Source organism: Bidens hawaiensis, unplaced genomic scaffold, assembly GCF_021521415.1.
Source record: "Bidens hawaiensis isolate Kalapana, Puna unplaced genomic scaffold, B.hawaiensis_p1.1 tig00010730_1, whole genome shotgun sequence".
In the NCBI taxonomy this organism is placed as follows: domain Eukaryota; kingdom Viridiplantae; phylum Streptophyta; class Magnoliopsida; order Asterales; family Asteraceae; genus Bidens; species Bidens hawaiensis.
In genome coordinates this window covers 650,471-673,269 of record NW_027491820.1, presented here as the reverse complement: position 1 = coordinate 673,269, position 22,799 = coordinate 650,471, and the positions used below count along the sequence as shown (strand labels likewise).

The 22,799-nt window shown below is 33.9% G+C and overlaps 2 protein-coding genes across 2 annotated transcripts; both read right to left on the bottom strand.

The window, feature by feature from the left end:
- Window positions 1-3,701: 3,701 nt before the first annotated feature.
- LOC143535987 (uncharacterized) lies at window positions 3,702-17,780 on the bottom strand. The gene is made up of 7 exons (XM_077030085.1): window positions 17,648-17,780; window positions 6,429-6,724; window positions 6,265-6,324; window positions 5,033-5,852; window positions 4,532-4,647; window positions 4,132-4,235; window positions 3,702-3,999 (listed from the first exon to the last, which is right to left on the bottom strand). The coding sequence occupies exons 2-7, from the start codon at window positions 6,718-6,720 to the stop codon at window positions 3,886-3,888; spliced, it is 1,506 nt and encodes a 501-aa protein (XP_076886200.1). The 5' UTR covers window positions 6,721-6,724; window positions 17,648-17,780; the 3' UTR covers window positions 3,702-3,885.
- LOC143535986 (pyruvate kinase isozyme A, chloroplastic-like) lies at window positions 17,586-21,678 on the bottom strand. Its single transcript, XM_077030084.1, has 6 exons — window positions 21,136-21,678; window positions 19,927-20,017; window positions 19,660-19,853; window positions 19,451-19,572; window positions 18,840-19,318; window positions 17,586-17,887 (listed from the first exon to the last, which is right to left on the bottom strand). The coding sequence occupies exons 1-6, from the start codon at window positions 21,673-21,675 to the stop codon at window positions 17,586-17,588; spliced, it is 1,728 nt and encodes a 575-aa protein (XP_076886199.1). The 5' UTR covers window positions 21,676-21,678.
- Between the last annotated feature and the right edge of the window lie 1,121 nt (window positions 21,679-22,799).

Below are 22,799 nucleotides of genomic sequence, written 5' to 3'. Positions count from 1 at the left end.
CATTTAACATATTTAATTTGGAGATGGATGTTTAAACCAAACTGCCATTTTATAATTATAGTGTAAAACTATAGTTAACAATAACTTATACAGTAACAAAAGTATACTTATAGTCATATAGACATCTTATGCTGATTGGAGTTTATAACCTTTGAAAGTTTAAAGCAATTAGAGATTTTTATATAGAATTGATAATAAATTATTTGTTAATGTGCATTTGTGCTTAATTAGCATACCTATCTCATGCTTTATCATTTCTTCATATATTTAGTAGAAATAGTTAATCATCATGCTGAAGTGCTGGTAAAAGTGTTTGCACACCTCATTTATTTCAATAAATGCACTGAAAAATTGATCCATTTATAACTATTTGGGTACCTGATGTCTCGTCTGACTTTTCCAACCGAAAACCCATTTTTATGAGCTTTTATTTTTTGTTTATTTGACTTGTTAAATCTATTTGAGATGAACTTAACCAAAATTGATGCACATAAGTATATGGGCTGATCAATGAAGTTCTGTGAATTGAAAATACACTTTAGGTTGACTTTTTGTTTGACCTCTTTCACCTATTTGAAGATTGTTGATAATTGTTTTATATATATATATATATAATTTTAACCTGTTTGAGATGGACATAACTAATATTGACACATTCATGGGTAAATGGGCGAAATTAAAGATTAATCTAAACTTTTGAATTGCTTTACGAGGTCACCCGAGTTAAAATTAAAAGTTGCGAGTCTAGCTTAAATGAGCTTGGGTTTAAAAATAAGCTTGTTTAATAAATGAGCCTAAGCCTAAACTTCACTTATCTTATCGAGCTCGAGCTAGCTCACGAGCCTAAGTGAGTATCATTTTTATAGTTTTTATTTAATATATTATATGTAGTTTTATAATAATTATTGTTATATACTTATATACAACATTATAATAAAAATTAGTTAATAACAATAAGCGAGTCGAACTGAGCCCGAGGTTGAAAATTACTCACGAGTCGAGCTCGATCTTTAGAAAAATAGTGTTCGAAACGAGCCAAATTCAGGCTCGAGCTTGCAAAAGTTAAACGAGCCGAGCTCAAGCCTAAATGAGCTTTGGGTTGTCTTGTTTACACCCCTAATGCATATGTGTTGCTTGGTTTTAAAAGGCGTGTTTTTGCTTGCTTTTGCGGATTGAGGCGTTCTATGGTTTCTGTCATGGTGATTGGTGAGACAGGTTCTATGGTTTCTGTCATGGTGATTGGTGAGACAGGGTCATTGCAGGAAGTGGGATTGTGGTGGGCTCTTCATGTATAGGCTAAGCAATAGGTACTGTATGAGGTGGGACGGTGTTACCGCCCTTCATCTGTGTGGTGTTGGTTTTGAGCTATAGTGGGAGAAGGCGTATTGAAGACCTAGGCGGGCCCTTCATTTACAATAAGAACATCATTGAGTTTTGTTTCTTTTTTACTTCTTTTTTGAGATTTATTTCTCTGCTAGTTTTGTCACTTCCAATCTGCATCACAAGGATTTGACCTTTTTTTTATCATGAATTTGAATTTGTTTTACATTAGGGTCGAGGTTTAGAACAACTTTTTGGCTGCAGATGTCATTAGCATGGTGATGAGATAACCAATACATTTCAATTACCACATCCATCTTTCTCATGACCATAAGAATAAGATCAATAGAATAAGCTTCACCTTCTACTTCAAGAATACAATTAGATATGCATAGATAATAGTGGAGTCTTACAATGGTTTAGGTAACTTAATAGCAGCATTAGAGACAAATTGATTTAAGAGATTTAAGCATTCGCATCACAGGTGTTCAAACTAAAACAACAAATGCTCGTGATGAGATTGCTGTTGGTGCATGTTTGTGCCAGTAGTTCATTTGTTTATTGTTTGATTATCGAGTCAGTAATGAATACAATGTCTGTGTTGATTTACGTTTATGTTTTTGGTTGTTAACTGCTGGCCGAAGTTAAGTAGCGGCGAACTTAACTTAGACGACTTCGCTTGGTCTGTGTAAAAGGTGAACTTGATGTGAATATAAGTCAAGTTCGGCCTAGGGTTTTGTGTTGTTGCTTTTTTTGCCTCCAGCCTTTATTCTCGTTTCTCTGCTTATGTGCTGATGGTTACTGGGATATTAATCAATACAAGAAGCTTTTACCCTTACATTCGTTATGTGTTTCTACTTGTTCTACACTATCTAACAAACGTAAACGGATACTAAGTGGATTCCGCACCCATAGAGTTCGTGACCATCTTATAATCGATCCATTCTGGGGACCTACACTTGCTTAATGAGACATTCTAACGGTGATCTACTTTAAGTGAAAGGATCAAGGAGTGAACACAAGTGAAGTAGTTAACCTTCATCGGAACCACTACACATTGTAATGCTTGTTTGTATAGCTCATCGTTACAACGCCTATGATGTTTGGGATATTTTTATGCCAGTTACCTTTTATTTTTTATTTACTACTCTTGATTATCAAAAAGAGTTTTCGATTACAAATAATTGAGAAAAAAAACACCCAATTCACCCAATTTAGGTGTCTACGGTTTTGATGGCAGAGATTTTAGTAAGCAAACTCATAAATATCAACTAAGCGGCTTGACATGTTTCAGAAACTGTTGGTCAGCTTGGGATATCACTGACAAAAGAGTTAGAACATTCACACTAACCACAATATGTAATTTCTAAGTACTGAAGTACAATATGAAATAACCAACAGCTCAATGGAGGATTTTGAAGTGTAAGTCAACCTCCTTTGTTTTTTACATTGACCATGTGTGTGCTAGTCCAAAGTGATACATTTTACACTTGTTGCTACAAAGTTCAAACACTTTAGTCAAATATGGAGATCATGTTGAAAGATAAAACCAAACTTTTAAGTGGTTTAAAAATCGAACGTTATGTGCATTTGGTAGATATGAGAGATTTTTCACAAACGCATTAGAAGATTCAAATTCAAAGTATTAAAGATCTTATCGATCCGGTCCACATTTAAATTATAGGTGCTCAAAACTTCCAAAAATGTCAAGGTTTATGAGCATCCTTTGCAAAGACTTGCTGTGCACAATTGTTTGGCTAACACGATTATTTGGCTAACACCTAAACGTTTATTAGTAACCAAGAATCCGCTAGAAACTTGATTACAATTGATAATCCCTACACGGTTTATGTAGACCGAACCTAGACAATCTAATTAGGATTGCTAAACAAGAGGGTTGAGTGAAAAAGTAAACTTGTCCTAATAACTTAAAACAATTTACTTGTATAAGTAATAGCCATCTTTATCTCCTTTGACTGGTGTGCCGACTTGTGCCCCAAGTATTGCGAGGATTCACAACATTGGTAAACACGGACATTTGGAGTGTCTTCAAGAGTATGTTCACCAAAATCCTGATGTTGTTTCAAGATCAATGATTTTTTAGTGTTCAATGCCAAACTGAATAAAAAAAAACCATTAATCTCAACCACGAAACCCCCAAAATTACTAAACTCTGTTAAAAATTCTTCGACCTCGCTCAAAACAGCGGAAATCTGGGATCAATATACCCCAAGGAACCCTATACAAAGTTTCTCACATGGAAGAAATCTCTTACATTTGCATTAGTAGTTAAGCTTCTATAATCATTCATAAAGTAATTATAGAAAACGGTTGGTACATTATGCTAAAATCACATGAGAATTCACATCTATATCTTCACTTGTAGACAAAAAGTCACTTATACATGTAGCATACACAACACTAGTAGAATGATTTCCTAGGTCCTTAGTAACCTTGTTAAACTAAGCCCTGGTTTCTCATTCTACTCGTTGAGAAAAACAAAGCTTGCTTACATTCATGTCGATTCAAAGGATGGTAATTACTTCAAAATTTTAAAAACTAGTTTTATGTTAAACTAAGCTCCAGTTTCTTCTTCTCCTTCAACTTAGAGGTCAGGTCCTCTTCCATTAGAGCTCGACCACTTTTCAACATTGTCCGCCACCAAGCTACGAGTTCATCCTGTAAAAAACAAAGATTTATGATGCAAAAAGAAAAAAAAATCACAAAATATTTAATTAATCTTTGTTCTTAATTAAAGTTATTTTTCGGGCTTTTAGAATTTGCAAAAAATTACCAAAATGATAAGTTTACCTCAAGAAAATCACAGTTAGAGATATATCGGCATTCAACCAAGCATTGCACACCTCCAATGTTGACACGGATAGGCTGCTTGGACCCTTTCGACGGGTTTTCATCTTCAACATCATTGTAAAATACTTATTGTTAGGATTCTAAGCCACAATAGTTTATATAACAGAAAGATACTTTGACTTTTAAGGTCAACCGATATGAAAATGTCTACAACCAACAACTTTTGATCCAACTATTTTCTCAGCAACTTAAGGGTGTGATAAATATTTTTAGATACAGAACAGATTCGTATCATTTTGGAAGTTGAAAATTGAAAAGTGGTTTTGACTTTGGAAAGTCAAAACTTTGTACTACTCTTTTAAGGAATGCAAATATGAAGAATTAGACCATGAACCCATACCAGTTATGCAAGCAACATAGTACCCTGCTCCCCCTACTCCCTCTTCCCATTTTGAAAGCCGCAACCGTAAAAAATATCCTTCCAAATTTGAGACTTCGGAACGAGAATTCATCCATCTGAATACATAATAGAAATCAATTATAATGTATAATTTATAGAATATTTATATAATATAATGACTAAAATTATTTAATATATTATTTTTACAGTATGCCGATTAAAACAGATTCTTCACCACTATAATTTTCTTAAAATTTTGGTTTAGTTAATAGTTTACTGCTATTATCTTTAGTACCTTTTCTTTTTGCTACTGTTTAAATTCCCCGTGCCAGTGTGCCACGCTTTATGTTATATGGATATGATACTTTACATGTCAAGAAGAAGGTTTTCGGAGACAAGGGTTTTAGCGGGAGCAACACCTCTTATCTTTCTATGAGTGAGATTTTACTTGGTGCATTTGTTTGTAATAATTAAAAGCAAAAGTGGAGAGAGAGGTCTTACTTGAGGATGTCTGTCCGAGACAACCTAAGCCTCCTTATGGTGTTAAATATTTCTTTCGGTACACTGAGGATCTTGTCTTGATTCAACATGTTATCAGAGGTTGAACCCGTTTGGTTAACATTTGATACCTTCACCTTCTTCTTGAAGAACACATTTTTACTTTCATTTATGTGTAAACAATCGCGTGATTCATGGCCCGTTTTGCCACAAAAGTAACAAGTTCTAACTGCAATTTGTGCAGCGGGCTTAAGGGCATCATCTTCATTTGAGGAAGTTGCTGCAACCGGTTTCTTGCAGCCAGCAGAAGCAGAAGTCGATGTAGATGCAGAACCGGAACCAGAAGCAGTGTGTTTGAGCTCTGAGTTGTTATTGAACAAGATTATTTGTTTAGAGTTCTCCATTTGTGTTTTTGTTTCATCAACACGTGGCGAATACAAAGACTGAAAAACAGACCGAAACCCGAATATTTTGCTGACAACGTTATTTAACGCTTTTTCGTCTTCGATTGGAGGATGATCGTCTTCTTGTTGATTAGGTTTGACCATGTTTGAAATCCAATTCCTGAAAGAACTGTCTTGTTTTTTGACCACACTACATTCTTGACTTTGAATCTTGAGTCTTTTACTTGTATTAATCAACCGGTTTTCAAAACCGCTTCTTTTATTAATTTTCGATGCACTGTTGCAGCTTTCCATGCTTTCTCCTGATGACTCTTCACCCACTTCTTTAACATTCACATCATTTTCAGCTGTTTCTTCAACCTTTTCAAGATAAGCGGGCCCACCTTGTTCTCTAATGTCTTGCGTTAATCCAATATTTCCTGATATTTCAGGATCACTAGTGTCAGAAGTAGTTATCCGAATAGGTTCGTGAACGAACTAAACAACCGACTGAACAGGATTAATTAAACAATCAAGGTTATTTTTATTCACGTTCGTTCGTTAAAAATGAGCATGTTCGTATTTCTATATGTTCATTCAGTAACAGTATAAGCGAATGGCTCGTGAACATAGACGAACGAACTTAAAAAAGTAATGTGAAGAACAAGAACGCTCATATTCGTCCGTTTATTAGATAAACAAACATAATTGATATTCCCCTTCGTATGGGTTCATGAACTGTTCATTGAGCATTTGGTTCGTTTACAAGCCTATATCCAAACACTTGAAACTGATTGTCTTGACACGTAACAAATAATATTTGAGAAGTAATGAAGTATATTATAACCGCACCTTCACTGTTTATAAACTCCTTTCCTTTGCCCTTATTATCAATGAAGCCACCATTTTCAACTGTATTTTAAAATAAACTTTTCAATATTTATATCAAATGTTAAGTCAAAAAACCGTAAATTTGACTTCAAAATCTTGGTCAAGGAAGAATACGCCATATGTACCTGTGGGACCAAGAGCAGATTTGGCCGACTCGTCAAACATACAGTTTTCATCACTGAAAAGACAAGGTTTGGTGCCAGCAACGCAGTTGGTGCAGCCACCGCACTTGATGATTAAACCGTTCTGTGTGGACCAAACTAACTCGGGTAAGGGACGGTGTCCCACAATGGTGTCGGTTCTTGACCTCGAGTTTGCATTTGCACCTGCATCTGTGCCACTAAGCGTCTCAACGGGTTGGTTTCTAACACCGAGAGCAAGACTTAAATCAATTTCATTATCTTTCATCTTCTCCATTACCCTATGTTTGATACAAATCATAAACAAATATAAAGTCAGGTTGTCTTGTAGCAATCACTCACTCATTAGTCACCATTCATAAATCATCATCAACAATATAACTAATCAAAAACACAATAAAAAAAATGTGCAAATATAATTATCCGGTTTTGCTAAACAAACACCGCCGAAAAGGTTATTACCGGCTGTACTCCCCTTCACCTATCACAGAGCCATTTCACCTGTATATTCATTGTATGCTAGTGTTTAATGCGATTCCTTTTATACAGCCGATTAACTCACATCGTATTCTTAATTTGTATACGAGCATTTAGCCTTGAAGATTATTGTATATGCGCATATAGCCCTAAAAATCAATCAAACTAGTAAGGTACAGTTTTTAGTTTATTTTATTAACCCCCTTTTATATAGAAAGAAATAATTGTGGAACTAAACATCAACATAACTGAATATCATCAACTGAACTGAAGTGGGACAGATTTAAAATCTGGTAAATTCTAGTTTGACTTTTAAAGTCAACCAGCATCTTCTTTTTTTCTTTTATAAATTAAAGATCAAATTCTGAAACTGGAATCTAATAAAACTGAAGATGAAATTCAACATATTACCAATCAATTCAAGTTGAATTAAATCTTCAAATAATTAGGACTGCATGTAGTCAAACCTTAAAACTAATGAAAACGTGAACAGAATCTGGACCCAACTGAAACAGATTCATTCAAGGAAGAAGATACTTATACTTAATTGAAAAGGTAAACACAAAATCTTATTATTCCAGATTCATTAAAATGAATAGCTGCCTAATTGAGCTGAGAGCATAAACAAATCAAAATTATTAAGTAAAGTATAATAATAATAAGAAAATATAAAATAACAAAAAGTGAAATTGCTTACCAAAAATGGAAGTGATATAAAGTAAATGATAATTGAAAATCCAATGGGTTTACCAAAAATGGAATGCAAATGTTTCGAAGTTCTACACACACAAACAGAAAGAGAAGAGAGAGAGAAAGAAGAAATATAATATTAATATTAATTAATAATTAATAAGAATAAGAGTACGGTCTTTTCCAAGTCCCAGTTGTACGCTTTTCCCATTGTGGTTGACGATCTGCCACGTGGAAGATTCTCTATGGAATTTGCTTTTTTAATATTCTCGCCTTGGACGTGGAGCCGGATCCTTAATTCTTGGGCCGTTCAAAGCGTTCGACTCTAGACGTTGCTCGCGTCTCGCTCGTAATTTGCTTAGAAAGTGCTCGCTCGTTTTTTTGTTTGATTGTAAACGAGCCGCTCTGCTCGGTTCGTTTGTAAAGGATTCAAACAACAAGCAAAGGTATGCTCGGTTCGGTTCGACTCGAATATTTTTAATTTATATTATATATGAACAAATATACAAATATATAAGCAAAACACATAAAATATAAGCATACAACTTTTTAAACCTTTTTAAATTTTTCCTATTCCGTCAATTTTATGGTTTTATTAGTTTGATTCAAGTTTATAGAATACTAAAAGTTTGTTCACATGTTTGTCATATCTCACTTCAAACTTCTTTCTCCTAAAACTTTACTACCTATACGTTTGTCTAAAATCTACTAATTTTTTACAAAATATATTATTTGCATTCTTCAAATTTGTTTCTTATTGAAAATTTTAAAGTGAAAAAGAAATACAAAATGCTCGAAATCGCTCGGTGTTCGATCGATAAATACTCAGTTCGATTTTGGCTCGTTTTGTTTTTCGCTCGGTTCGAATTTCAGTCGTTCGGTTCGGTTGTAAACGAACCAAGCAACAAGCAAGCCTTCGCTCGAGTCGGCTCGGCTCGTGTACAACAAAGCGTGAACCGTGTCGGGATGTATCGAACCTGGTTAAAGAAATGGGTTTTGGTTATTAATTTATAGAGTTGAAAATGAAGAAAAACTTTCATCTGTTGTAATATTATCAGGGTCAGGTTATTATATAAATGAAGACAAAAATAGAAAAAATGAGAAGGATTTGTAGTTACACAAAAAAATAATTCAAAAAAATATAAAAAAAATTAATAAAATAAAATCATAACTTTTTAATAAAAAACAAAAAAAGTAACCGTCTTTCACGTTCTAAAAAAAAACAATGTAATGTTGAATGAAAAACATCATTATGTCTTTTTGTTCATTGTGTTTTTTGTTTATTTTCGTCATTGATTGTATCTTTTTTTTCCCTTGACGTCGTGTCTTTTTTCTTAATATTGTTATATTACTCAACATTGTTTTATATTTTGTTCTGTATTGTGTTATATTTTGCGATTTATTGTGTATTTTTTACTAATAATTGTGCTTTTTGTTCATTTTAATCATTGTGTCTTTTTTTGTCATTGTGGCTTAATATTGTTATATTACTCAACATTGTGTTATATTTTGTTCTGTATTGTGTTATATTTTGTGATTTATTGTGTATTTTTTTAGTAATAATTGTGTTTTTTGTTCATTTTAATCATTGTGTCTTTTTTTTTGTGATTGTGGCTTTTCATTTTTTTTTTGAACGGGAATGGAGGGATGCATTTTAGTTTTTAAAATTTTTCAGTTTCTATTTATATTTTGAGTATGATTTTTTTATTATGTGTGGTCACAAATCCTCTCGCACTACTCATTTTTATATCCCTCACTATTTTAACTTTTCCCTTTGTATAATCCCCACTATTGTTGAGGAAAACTGTGGGCCAACTTATATATGAAAATTGGATTTTGATCATCTCAACTATTGATTATTGGCAAATAACAGTCTCTGCTAACGAGTTAACTGCTGACAATCTCATCTTTTAACATATTTGCTCTCAACGATTCGCTACTAACAGAATCCTAACATGGTTAGTTGTCAGTCACCAGAAAAACATTTTGGCTGAAAAATTCAACATTTTTCGTCATTCAAAAATACAAAAAATACATATAATCCTTGAAAAGAATAGGCTGGCTTCCAATCTTCCATGGTAAAAAATTTCCAACCCAAACTTCCAGGCCCAAATGTTGTCCAATTAATCTACAAAACTGTGTTTTAACAATTCTAACAAACTACATACGCAACAAAAGCATATTTTTAGCTTATAACATTAATATATACCCGTGGATCCATGATATCCTTTATCTCAACCCGACTAAATCAAGAAAGATTATCAAAACACCAAAACTTTGTTGAAATTAGTATACTTTTAATGTATACAATCTTCTAAATTGGGTTTGGAACTTGAGGGAGATACACTAGCTGCAATCTTGCACATAACACTAAAGACGGAGTTTCATTTTGAGATTTAGTTTGTTGATTTCTAAATGGAAAATTTTAGCATTCACATTGAAACTTTCACATATCAATCCCAATTTGATATGTGAATGATGTGATGATAAAAAATGGTCAAATAAACAAATCCCAAAGTTAAGTGATGAATATGTGATGTAATCGGCTAGGCATCACTCACACGATTGGTCTTAAAGATCTTTTAATATAAATTTTATTTTTTTCTTAATGTAATTAAATAGTGAATAAAAAAAAATCATAGGCACATACATAGGGCTGTAAACGACCAAACTGAACTGGACGATACCCTGTACATATTTATCTATGAAGCTTTTGTCAGACAATAGACGGTTCACTAACACTCTACCGAATGAAAATTCGTGTCCGTGTCCGTCCATTTAAAAATTGAGTTAATGGACAGTAAACACTAAGGGGCAGTAAACACTAAGGGGCAGTTAAAAAATTGAGTTAATCCATACCCATTTGTGTTCGTTTGTTAATATTGTAAACAAACGCTAATGGACAGTAAACACTAAGGGGCGCTAATTGACAAACGAGCGCATGGACACTAATGGACAAATGAACACTAACAGACACTAATGAACATTAATGGACAAACATACATAAGCGACTCTAATGAACAAACGAACATAAATGATTAGATTTTGTTTCCACTTGGTTTATATATGAGGCCATGAGGGCTGGGTAATCTCGTAGAAAACCAAATAATTAAAACATATTAATTACAAAATATTATGCATTACCGGACCTAACGAATGGACGTTACCGGATTGACGTTACTATACGTTCACGAACACTATTTTGAACAAACACGCCTCTGTCCATGTTTGTCCGTTAAGCTAACCGAACGAAAGTTTTTGTTTATGTTCGATTCATTTATTAAACGGGTGAGTATGACAAAATTATTGCCGAACGGACGACCGGACGCCGCTGAACAGACGGCCGGATGTCCGGTTCGTTTACATCCCTACGCATACACACTTCCATATGAATAGTGATTGTTTTAGAAAAACTATAGTGGAATTGTTTCACACTCAATTTGGTTGAGGAAAGGATCACATATTAATAGTCATAAAAATGAGTATACCGAATGCTATGAAATTTAGTTTGATGAATATGAAATTAACAAAGGATAATCTAATTGTATTGTGAGATATGAGATCACTAAAATAATTTAGAACATAATTTGCATCATGACAAATCAAAATGTTATTCTTTATAATAGTTGGGTTCTAATCAAAAGTTTTTAAATGTATAGGGTGTTTTATTGCAAATATGATTAGGGTTACCACGCACCCTCTAGTCTCAATATAAACATATCTTATAATCACCTAATTGTCGCCGCACCCACCCATCCACAACCCAACCCTAAAGATGGCATCCCCTCATCATCGGCGATGTAAGCGCTTTTATTTTATTTTATTCGATCTGATTTGCTTCATATGCTTGTTTTCAAAAGCACCGTTTTGAAAATTTTTTGTTTTAGTAAGTTTTATGGACTAAAAGTCATAGATTTGGTTGATTATAATGTAACATAGATCCATACTAACTCGGATCGGTCTGAGAATCAAATAAAATAACGCCAAACGATCGAAAAAGAATTTATAGCAGATATCATTTGGTTTCTTATTTGAAATGTTTAAATTTTTTAGGTTCTTGTGTTTTTTACTTGTTTTGCACATTTTAAATGCTAGATTAATCTTGTAATCTCACATTACATGCAGATTTGGCCAATCAATTTGGACAAAATAACATGTTGATTGCTTATAGAGTTTTCAAAAAGGTAAGATCTAAGCCATCCGAAGCACTTAGAAAGTGGTAATTGGAATTTGGTGGGGGGAGGGGGGGTTGTTCAAAACCACATATCCGAATTTTTAGTTTCGGATATTCGAACGGATATCAGAATTTTGAAAAAATTAATTATAAAAATAGTTAATTTTTTTTTAAATTTTTTGAATATCCGAAAAAAATATTCGAAATATCCAAAATATTTGAAAAAGATATAAAATAATATTTATTATAAATAAGTAAAAAAATATTTCGGATAATTTGGAAATCTGAATATCCAAAAAATTTCAAGGTTGATATATGTATCCGAGAATACGGACTGGAATTTGGGGGGGGGGGTGTTGTTCAAAACAACATATCCAAATTTTGAAAAAATTAATTATAAAAAAAGCTAAAGAATTTTTTTAAAATTTTTTGAATATCCGAAATACCCAAAATATTTGAAAAATATCCAAAATATATAAAATAATATTTATTATTTAATAAGTAAAAAAAATGTTTCAGATAATTTGGAAATCTGAATATTCAAAAATTTTCAAGGTTGATATATGTATCCGAGAATTCGGATATTTGAATCTCGGATATCTGAATTTTCAAATAATTTGGATTCGGATTTTCGGATACGGATTCAGATTTTTTTGGGGCATACCTAACTAGAATGGCTTTAATACACAAAAGAGAATTGTTGTTAACTCAGATATCTGAATTTTCAAATTATTCAATTTCATATTTTCAAGTACTTCAGATACGAATTCAGATTTTTTTAACACTCTCTAACTGGAGTGGCTTAAATACACTTAACGATAATTTTTGCTATCTTCCAAAAAATTGTGATTGGCAAGTTCCATAGCCAAATTAAACGTCATTGTTTTATGTACTTTATGGTGATTTAAATCTAAATTAAGTCATTAAGATGTGATTTTTCAATGAATAAAAACTAAAAGAAAAATCAAAAGAGAGAGAAAAAAAATCTTATGTTAAGTAGCGAGCAAGTAACTTTGAAAAATAACTAAGGGCTTTAAGGCCCATTGCAAATTTTTACCCTTTGTAGGTATCAAAAGAGAAATAAAAACAAAATGTTTTTTTATATCTTAGTGTAGGTATTACAGTATTACTATTACCCAACATACTATGCATTTGAGTATGAGTTTTGCATTTAGGGGTGATAAATGGGCTGCGTTGACGGGTTGGTGGGTTTAACTTAAACTTAAAAATCATGTAAGATGTATGAACCTGTTTGACCCGAAAGTTTTTATTTATATTTTTCTAGTATTACGTTTTACATCAAGAAACACTAATTTATATAAAAAGTTACATTTTAATTACATAATCTTATGTCAATTTCCTTTTTAGTTTTACACTTTGGCATAGGATACTCAACCAATTAACCTATTACATAAAACATTTTTTTTTAAAATAGGTTAAACGGGTCAACCCGCGAACCTGCGGGGTGACCCGAACCCGATCCGTTTAGTAAAACAGGATCTCGAGTCTGACTTGGAACGGCTGAACCCATTTATACCAAAGTACCAAACCAAAACCCATGAATTTTGTGTTCGATTCATGTCAAGTTTTCAGGTCATGTCAGAATTTCACACCTCTATTTGCGGTTGTAGATATATTAATGGGTCCCATGAAATCACAATAGGTGCATAATTAATTGTTGCACTTGTTCAGTCGCAAAATTAAAGACCTCACATGCCTCAATCACAAAATTAGCAACCAATATGGTACCGAAGAAAAAATATGCTTCTACATGAACGTTTTGTATGTTTATGAATTCCAGTGTATACGTGTGTAATTTTAAATATGTACAACTTGTATATGAATAATGAGACTACTAGGAAACACCCAATGGTGAATGGCAAGTGAAGTTGTCATATGGGCGCCGATGGATTACATTCTACGGCGGCATTGGTAACTTCTTTTCTCCAAGAAGAATTAAGCTGATTAGTTATATCTTTAAGTAGCAACTGCTTTAATTGTTCATTTTTTTTTGGCTTTAGTTGTGATGAATGGCATGATGTTTATCATCATACAGCCGTGGAAGAGTTATGAATTTATGTACACTTAAATGATCAAAACCACAGGTGCCGTAGTAAACGAAGATCAGACAATGATGCATCAAGTCTGGATTAAATATAAAAATGCACCCTTCATGGTGAATGAGTTTGGTGGATTGTTCATTTAAAGTGGAGGATTAGAGATTTTTCTTTATTCATGTTAGTCTCTAACTTATTCAGACATAATTTAAGTGTCTTGTACATATGTAACATATAAAAGACCAATGTTTAGTATTATACTCTATTCGTGTTAGTCTCTAACTTATTCAGACATAATTTAAGTGTCTTGTACATATGTAACATATAAAAGACCAATGTTTAGTATTATACAATATAAAAGATTACCTGGTGATGCTCAATATATATTTGTAGTCATGCTTATTGAATCTATGGTAGTATATTTGAGTGGGTTTTATTTGGAGTTCGGAGTTCCCATGATATACATTGTAATAATTTTTATCTATCTTGATTAAAAGTTATTTTATCATGTTATTGTAGGAGAATCGTTCGTAGAATAATAATTAAAATTTTTATTAATATGAACTACAATACAAAAACAAATAAAGTGGTAAATTACAATACTTGAAAACGAAAGTTACAACTAATTAAATTAACGAAAACAAGTAAATGAAATAATTAAAACAAGTAAAGCAGAGATGATGATTCGTGTTCAATCCCTTAAAACAGATTATTAGTCTCCCAAGAGAACCCGTTAGTTTGCCAAAGTGACCGAGCACCCGAATTGGAACTCGAAACTTCAAAGAAATGAGTAGAAATAGAAGCGTGACAATCTTCTTAGTGTTACGTATTTTTCGTTTGTGAGATGCTGATGTGTTGTGCTGCAAAAGTGAGAGTGTTCAAGCATATAAGAAGCTCTCCGTACAAGACTCAATCTTGTTATATATATATAGTGAAAGATGATGGCTCTTGATTTGACAAAATATTATTATTGTAATAATAAGTGGCATTAAACGTCTTTAATGTCTTTTATTAGTTTAATTAATTCAATCACAACTCCCAACCTTTCATGTGTTACATTTAATAAAAATTTTATTATTGTAATAGTAAGTGACATTAAACGTCTTTAATGCCTTTTATTACTTTAATTAATTCAATCATAACTCCCAACCTTTCATATGTTGCATTTAGTAGAGACACTCAACAGCTACCGACAAATTGCGCGTGCTGGTGCGCCACTCTCAGTCAGACACAGCACATAGTTCTGTGGTCTGTACTTGACCCTGCGCGCAAGCAGTCAGCTCCGGACCGAACCCCACGCACCAGGTTAAAAACACTAAAATAGCCCTTGATGCATCCCACTATGAGAGCTCACACACGCGTGTGTACACTTGGAAATTTTCACATTAATGTCATCTTATAAAGAAAGCCTTAGGTGAGGAGTGCTTATCCCTTATAAACCATTTAAGGTTTTGTCTCTCTACCAATATGGGACAAGTTCCCACTTCTTTCACTTGTTAAAGTTGACAGCTTTAACATTCCAAACACTCAATTCATACATTGATATCTCATTCATTTTATGCCCGTTTTGAACACGGTTTGGTTAGTTGCAAAACTCTCACAATATATAGTGCAAACGAAATAGTTAGCAATTGTATTAACCGAATTACATATAATTTAACTATGTACAAAATGTGAAAAATACATTCTTGTACTTGATGAAAAAACTCCTATTCCTTATCATGATAAATTTATACCTTGATTAAAAGTTGTGTTACTTGTTAATAGGGTGTTTTGGCCTCCTAGAGCAACAAGCTACGAGGGCACACAACTACACAAGCAAATTGTGACGCGTTTGGATTATAAAACGATGGTCAAGATGTTTTGAGGTAGATCTATGTGAGCTACATGTTGAGCCACCAGGTTCTCTACCATATGGTCCTGTCCATGGTGAGGTTTCAAATTTTAGTGATAATCTTAATTATTATCACGACATCTGCTGTAATATTACCATCATCAACTAATATTACCATACCGGCCACAATTAATAACAAGATTAAATATGTAATTAAAGAAAGTTGGAGATGGTTAAAAGAAATGGTAATAGCAAATATATCAAAATGTGAATTATTGAATAGATTTTACTCTTACACTTACGTACTATATATACTACAACAAATGTACTACTTACTATATATACTAAAACAAATGTACTACTTAGGAGATAACGTCATATAATTGGAGTTGAAATTTGATGACACACACACACATATATATAGAGAAAGAGAATTAAGAGAAAACTCTCATTTAAAGAGAAAACTAAAAAACTTTTAAAGAATTATTTTTAATTAAAAATAAAAAAATATTTTTAAAATTCTGTTTTAGCCATTATTCTTATATTTTCTTTTTTTTTCACTCGAAAAATAAAAAAAATAAAAATAAATAAAAACCGCTGTAATGCACATACGTATTACTGTGCGATACCGTTGTATTACACATGTGTATTACTATGTATTTTTGAGTTTAATAGTGTTTTATTGCATATGTTCAATATTTGTGTATTGTATATGTGTAGTAGTGTTGTATTATATGGAAAAAAAATAATAATAAAATAAAAGTCAATGTGGTAACATGTGCGTTAATGTTGTATTACACATACGTACTAATGTGTATTCGATGTGTGTATTAATCTTATATTGCATATACAATAGTGTGTATCAAATATGTGCAATAGTGTTGTATTCTATGCAATACAAACACTTTTGCATATATGCAATGCACACTATTACACATGCGCACTATACCGACAAGTTTTTTTTTTTGTTTGAACCAATAACAACATATAAGAATAATGGAAAAAAAGAAACTTCAAAAAAAAATTTAAAAAAAAGTTAAAAATAGTTTTTTAGAAGTTTTTAGGAGTTTTTAAGTTCTTTTTAAGAGAAGTTTTCACTAGAACCCACCTCTATATATATATATATATATAAGCATCATCAATGTTCTTGGATGGATAGGTTTGATCTCATGATGACTTGGAGAAGGTCAAGATAATTAAAAGGATTTTAATTGTGTTATGGTTTGTCCATTATCTATGTTTATCTTTTAAGCTTGTTTTTAAAACTATTAGTAGCATTTGAACTTGGTTAGTAGTCGTGTGTGTGTGGGTGTTTATGAACCTGGTTAGATGGTTATTTTCTTATGCTCTGTTTTTCAATTTTAGTAATAAAAAACCGAGTCTGTAAACAGAAGCTAGTTATCGCGCCACAACCAAGTCTGTAAACAAACTGAGGCTATGTTGTGAAATAACTAGCAAAAGCTAGTTATCACATCACATCACATCACATCACTGTCACATAACTAGTCATCTTGTTAATTTAAGCTTTCTGAGTTAACTAGTCACTAATCACTACCTACCTCATTAAAATAATAATTAAACTATTTAAAATAAAAATAAAAATAATCATTTATGTTTGGTTGTTAGTGGGTTGATCCACTAGAATGTGTTGGCGCTATTATTCACACGGTGGTTGGCCCCCATGGTGCCTAGAATGTTAAGAGGGGCGTGATGCTCACGGCACATCATGCCCATGTGGCATGGATGGCGCCTCCACCATACATAACGTCTGCTAGTCTGTTTGCGAAGAAGAGAATGAATTATGTGAAAACAAGCTACACACAGAGTTGACGGTTTCAAACGGCATCTAGATGCATAACAAAACATGAACAGAATATTTCTTAAAATGTTGGCAAATGAAGTATATATTTTTATGGCACATTCATAACCTGAATCGATTGCATCATATCGGATACAGCAATAACGAGATCACCCGATTTGACCATCCCTCGGGCCTTGAGTAGAGAGAACGTCTTGTTGAGGTTGCTTTCCATGTCATCTGAGAACCCGAGCCGAAATGGTATCAGGCCCCATTGAAGATTTAAGCGTCTTCTAAGCGAAGCATCTGTTGTGAAAGCAAAAATAGGGCAATCGGGCCGGCAACGGGAGAGCAGAGATGCCATGTCACCGTTTTTCGTGTACACGAAAATAGCATCCACCTCTAAATTATTGGCTGCAAAACTATTGAATTAATAAGACTAAAACTGGAGGGACCCCAACAATACCCTGCTAAAGTGTGCATGAAAACAAATAACCGACTCGTAACCGAAATAACTGACGTAACCAAACCAACGTTTGGCTTTATGCATTCTCAAATAACCAAATTTTCAGTTCGGTTTTGCATGTACTCAAACACTCGTAAAAACTAAACAGACTTTTATTAACCGAACCATATCCTAACAAACTAAACCGAGCCCAAAATACCAAACCTGTAAAAAACGAGCATACTTTTATTAACGAAACCGAATCCGAAAAACTAAACCAGACCTCTAAAAACCGGTTTTGCATAGATTAAATCGTGTTATTTGAATGTTTGTTTTTAACTTTATGAATGATAATTATATTTTTAATGTTAAGTAATATATTAGAAACTAATGCATGGTGTACCACAAAAATTTTAATTGCGAGAATGTAAAAATCAATTAATCATTAATTTACAAAGGAATTTAGACTGGAAATTTGATGCCCATATCCACTATTTTGAACCATTTTTTGGCCCAAAAATTTCATATTCAAAAGGCAAAACCAATAAAACCAAAACCAAACCGAACCCATTGTGAAAACCGAAAACCAAAAAAAACTGAAAACAAATTATTTTCAAAACCAAAACCGAATTTTCAGTTGTTATTCCGTTTGAACCCAAAACTGACCCAAGCAGACCAACAAGATCAGGTATATCAGAGCTTGCCTTAGACCAGGAATCATCGCTTACCACGGTGCCACCCAGGTTACTCAGATTCGGTTATATGTTCTCTTAAGTCTTAACACTAAAAAGTTGAAAAAAAACAGATAGATTTCTAAACCTAACTTAGAACTAAAACACGCTAAATGAGCCGAGTCAGATCAATTCAATAGAAACCGCCACAATTTATAAACCAACAAAAAAAATAATAATAACTTCTCACCCATTTTGGCAGCGGAATTATAAATCTCTTCCGAAATACAATCTGATAGCGAAGACGCAATATCCGGAAGCTCCATAACCTCACGCCGTTTCTCATCCCGCCACCACTTCTCAAACCTCAAACTCACACTTCTCAAAACGGCCAACGCCTTATCAGGAAACTGACCCATTGCTGACTCACCAGACAACATAAGAGCATCGGCCCGTTGTCTAACTGCTTCAGAAACATCCGCCACCTCAGCTCGTGTGGGTGTCGGGTACTCAATCATTGACTCAAGTAGTTGAGACGCCACAATTACCGGTTTGTTCAACCGTCTGCACGTTTCAACAATCCTTTGTTGAGCCAGTGGAACCTGTTCTAGTGGGATTTGTGCCCCAAGATCGCCTCGGGCCACCATGGCTCCATCTGAAACTAGAATGATTTCTTCCAGATTTCTTAACGAGTCAACGCTCTCAATCTTTGCAACTACCGCTATATCCCTGCATAAAATATATATAAACAACTTAAGAAAAAAGAAACAAACTGAACGATCTTTAGAAACAAAGCTCGAGCTCTTGTAAGTTAAACAAGACGGGTTCGAGCTTAGAAAATGTAAGTGACCAATTTCTTACCCATCACGAGAGCGGGCTTTGATGTAACTTTTAAGATGATTAATGACTTCGGCTGACTTGACGAATGATACTGCGATAAAATCAACACCTTCTGCAATCCCAAAATCAATATCCAACCAATCCTAAACCACAAAATCAATTTCCATTTAAGATTTGATTATTGTCGTAAAATTATTGCTTTCATAATCATAAACAAAACATTTAATAACCTTTGAAGAAATTGTTGGAAGCATGGCATTACGTTCACGAACTAAGCTTCCGTCACGCCAAAAAGTCAAGTTAGCCCGAGGTAACAAAAGTCCAGGATCCGTACACAAACACTTCACATCGGGACCAATCTTTTCAATCACATTAAACCTCACCATTCCACCATCAACAAGGAGTTCATCTCCCACTTTCACATCTGTTAACAAATATACATTCAGAATATACAATTTTGAGTTTAAAAGATATTAGCTTTACCAAATATTATTAACCTTCTGCAAATCCATCATAGTTTACTGTAATGGCGCGTTCAGGACGAAGTGACTCATAAGCACGAACGCTGAAAGTCCACACTTCCCCATCCTGCATCAATGGCCAGATCACATGAACAGATTGATGACTCGAAATTTAACTCGAATAGGATTCAAATTCCAGATTCGTATTCGGTTTTTGAATATTCAAATCCGAGTTCGATTCGATTCAAATTTAGTAATCAACACGAATTTGTGATCTCAATTTGATTCGAATTCAAATTATACATTTTTTATAAAATTTATATATGCACACCTATGCAGTCGATATCGCCGATATATCAGTGATTTATCGGTTATCGGTCCATTGGTAAAATATTGGTCAGAATATCGGTACCGATATATCGGCGTTAATATCGGTACCGATATATCGGCATTACTGACCGATATTTGACTGATATATCATCGATATTCCCGATATCAGTGTTTTAAGTCTTAATTATCAAAGTGTTCAGTGTTAGTGTTTTAAGTCTTAATCAGTTCCTACTTGCTACGATTGTTAGTGTTTTGCAAGTTGCAAAAGATTAATTTGTTAATGGTAGAAGGGTATACTAAATTATTAGTGTTAAATTGCTAAATATATGGCTTTTACATGACATTAAAATTATCGATATCCCACCGATATCTCAGATATCCGATATTTTTCCGCCTTAACTGCTTAGACACACACACATTAATTATATAGATACAAACATGCACACACAACTACAAAAGAGCTTTTATTAAGACTTTTAAGTTCAAATGCTTAATGTTCAATCTAATGATCAACCCAAGAATACGAATTTGTGATTTCAATTCGATTCAAATTAAAATTGTACATTTTTCTTTCAAATTTATATATGCACACACACATAATTATATAAATACATACATATATAGAGACACAACTACAAAAGAGCCTCTAATAAGACCTTAAGTTCACACATTTAATAGTCAATCTAATGATCAACCCAAGAAACAATTACTCTAAATCACAAAATGCATATAATAATCTATATCCATAACCGAGTAATCGACTTTATGTTTTGTCTTTAATTTCTAGTTCATTTAGTTTGCTACTCTTTTTAATAGTTTGTTATTCTATTTTGCTTTCTAAAACACCTTGTTGACTAGGGGTGTTAAGTAATTGAATTCGAATCCACCTTCAAAGTTTTAAAATTCCAACAATACCTCGGCTTTCGCAGACGAAGCACCACCAAGATCACCCATATGAATCTCACTCCCTTCGGTATCCATCATAATGGCAACGGCATACCCTTTCTCCTCATTCAACCTCCTCACTTTCTCAATCACACTCTTGTGCCACTCGCGCGTCCCATGACACATATTAATCCTTGCCACATTCATCCCTCCAACCGCCAACGCCTCCAGCTCCTCAAACCCGCTCGTCGCGGGCCCGATCGTGCACACGAGCTTCGTCCGTCGGGTGCTCCTGAACCCATTCTCCTTCAGCTCGGCCTCTGTCACCGCATCCACCTCAATTGAAGCCGAATCGGTGGTAATTGTGATGGGTTTGGTTCCGTTGTTGATTATGTGATCCGTGGTTAAGCCCGGGCCGTTGTCGGATGCTGCGGAGACTAGAAGGAGTGGTTTTGATGGGGGTTTGGTGATGGGGAGGAAGCGTTGGGAAGTGGGTTTGGTGTAGGGGTACTGTGTGAGGTCAGGTGAGTGGGAGGTTGATGACACGGTGAAGTTGAGAGAGTGAGCCATTGATGGAGAGCTGGCTGACGGAGACAACGAGGAGGTTGGATATTGTTGTCGGAGAGTTGAGTTGGGTTTCAGTACACAAGTGATCAACTAAACTAATCATTGGATGTTTATGTAAAATGTTAGTTGGGTGGGTTTTGGGCTTTTTGATGTTGGTGTTGGTCACTAGTTATGTCCTTGCGTTAACTCAAGGCCTCAACTCCTAGTCAATGTTACACCACAAGTGCAAACACTTCTTTGACATCTACATTTTCTTTTTGTTGAGGGAGTTCTAATGGATTGCAAGAGTAGCTAGTAAAACCATGTAACGAGACTGGGTGAATACGATCTTCAAACATTTGGTCTCTCACATCTCCCACCCATAAAATACACATGTCCCCGTGCATTTGTTACACCATCTATGGTGGCATCCTGTAAATAAAGGCTTTATTTAGCGATTGGCAAAATAGACACTCTTAGTCCCAGCATCAGGCGGCCTTTCATCACCCCGGATCATTCAACTTCCATCCCACTTCATATTTATAACGGTATTAGATTGATACGACCAGAACTTCCCCATGGTTAGTTCTATTAGAACCTATAGAGTGGCAAATAGGTTATTTTATAAATTAATTTTGGTTTTTAGCAATTTTAATTTAGTTCTTGGAAATGATATATAGTTAGCAAGTTTGTAAAGATATAAGGGAAAAGATGGCATCGGATGTATATTGGTTTAAATGGATCTTAACGAATCCATTGTGTGTCTACTCCTTGATCTTCTACAAGAAGTTTGGATCCCACTAAAAGCATACCCTCTTAGCCATTAAAAGATCACTATTACCACTTCTTACACCTCTTCGACTTCTCATTATAATCGGGTAGTGATCACTCATTGATTTCGCCAAGTGGATCCTCGCTACTCCATCCACATGTCACTAAAGGGGCACATTGTGTCCCAGATCTAGACAGGATTTTACCTCACACAAATCCACTTGGATGTTAAGTATGAAAGTTACATTTTAAACTTCACAAACACCTTTAGGATCTCACCTAATATGAAGTATAGTTCTTTGGTCTTAATTAGATTAATCATTGAGGATGCGTGATAATATCCTAGGGTACTTCTTTTAGAAGACGCTCACTTTGTA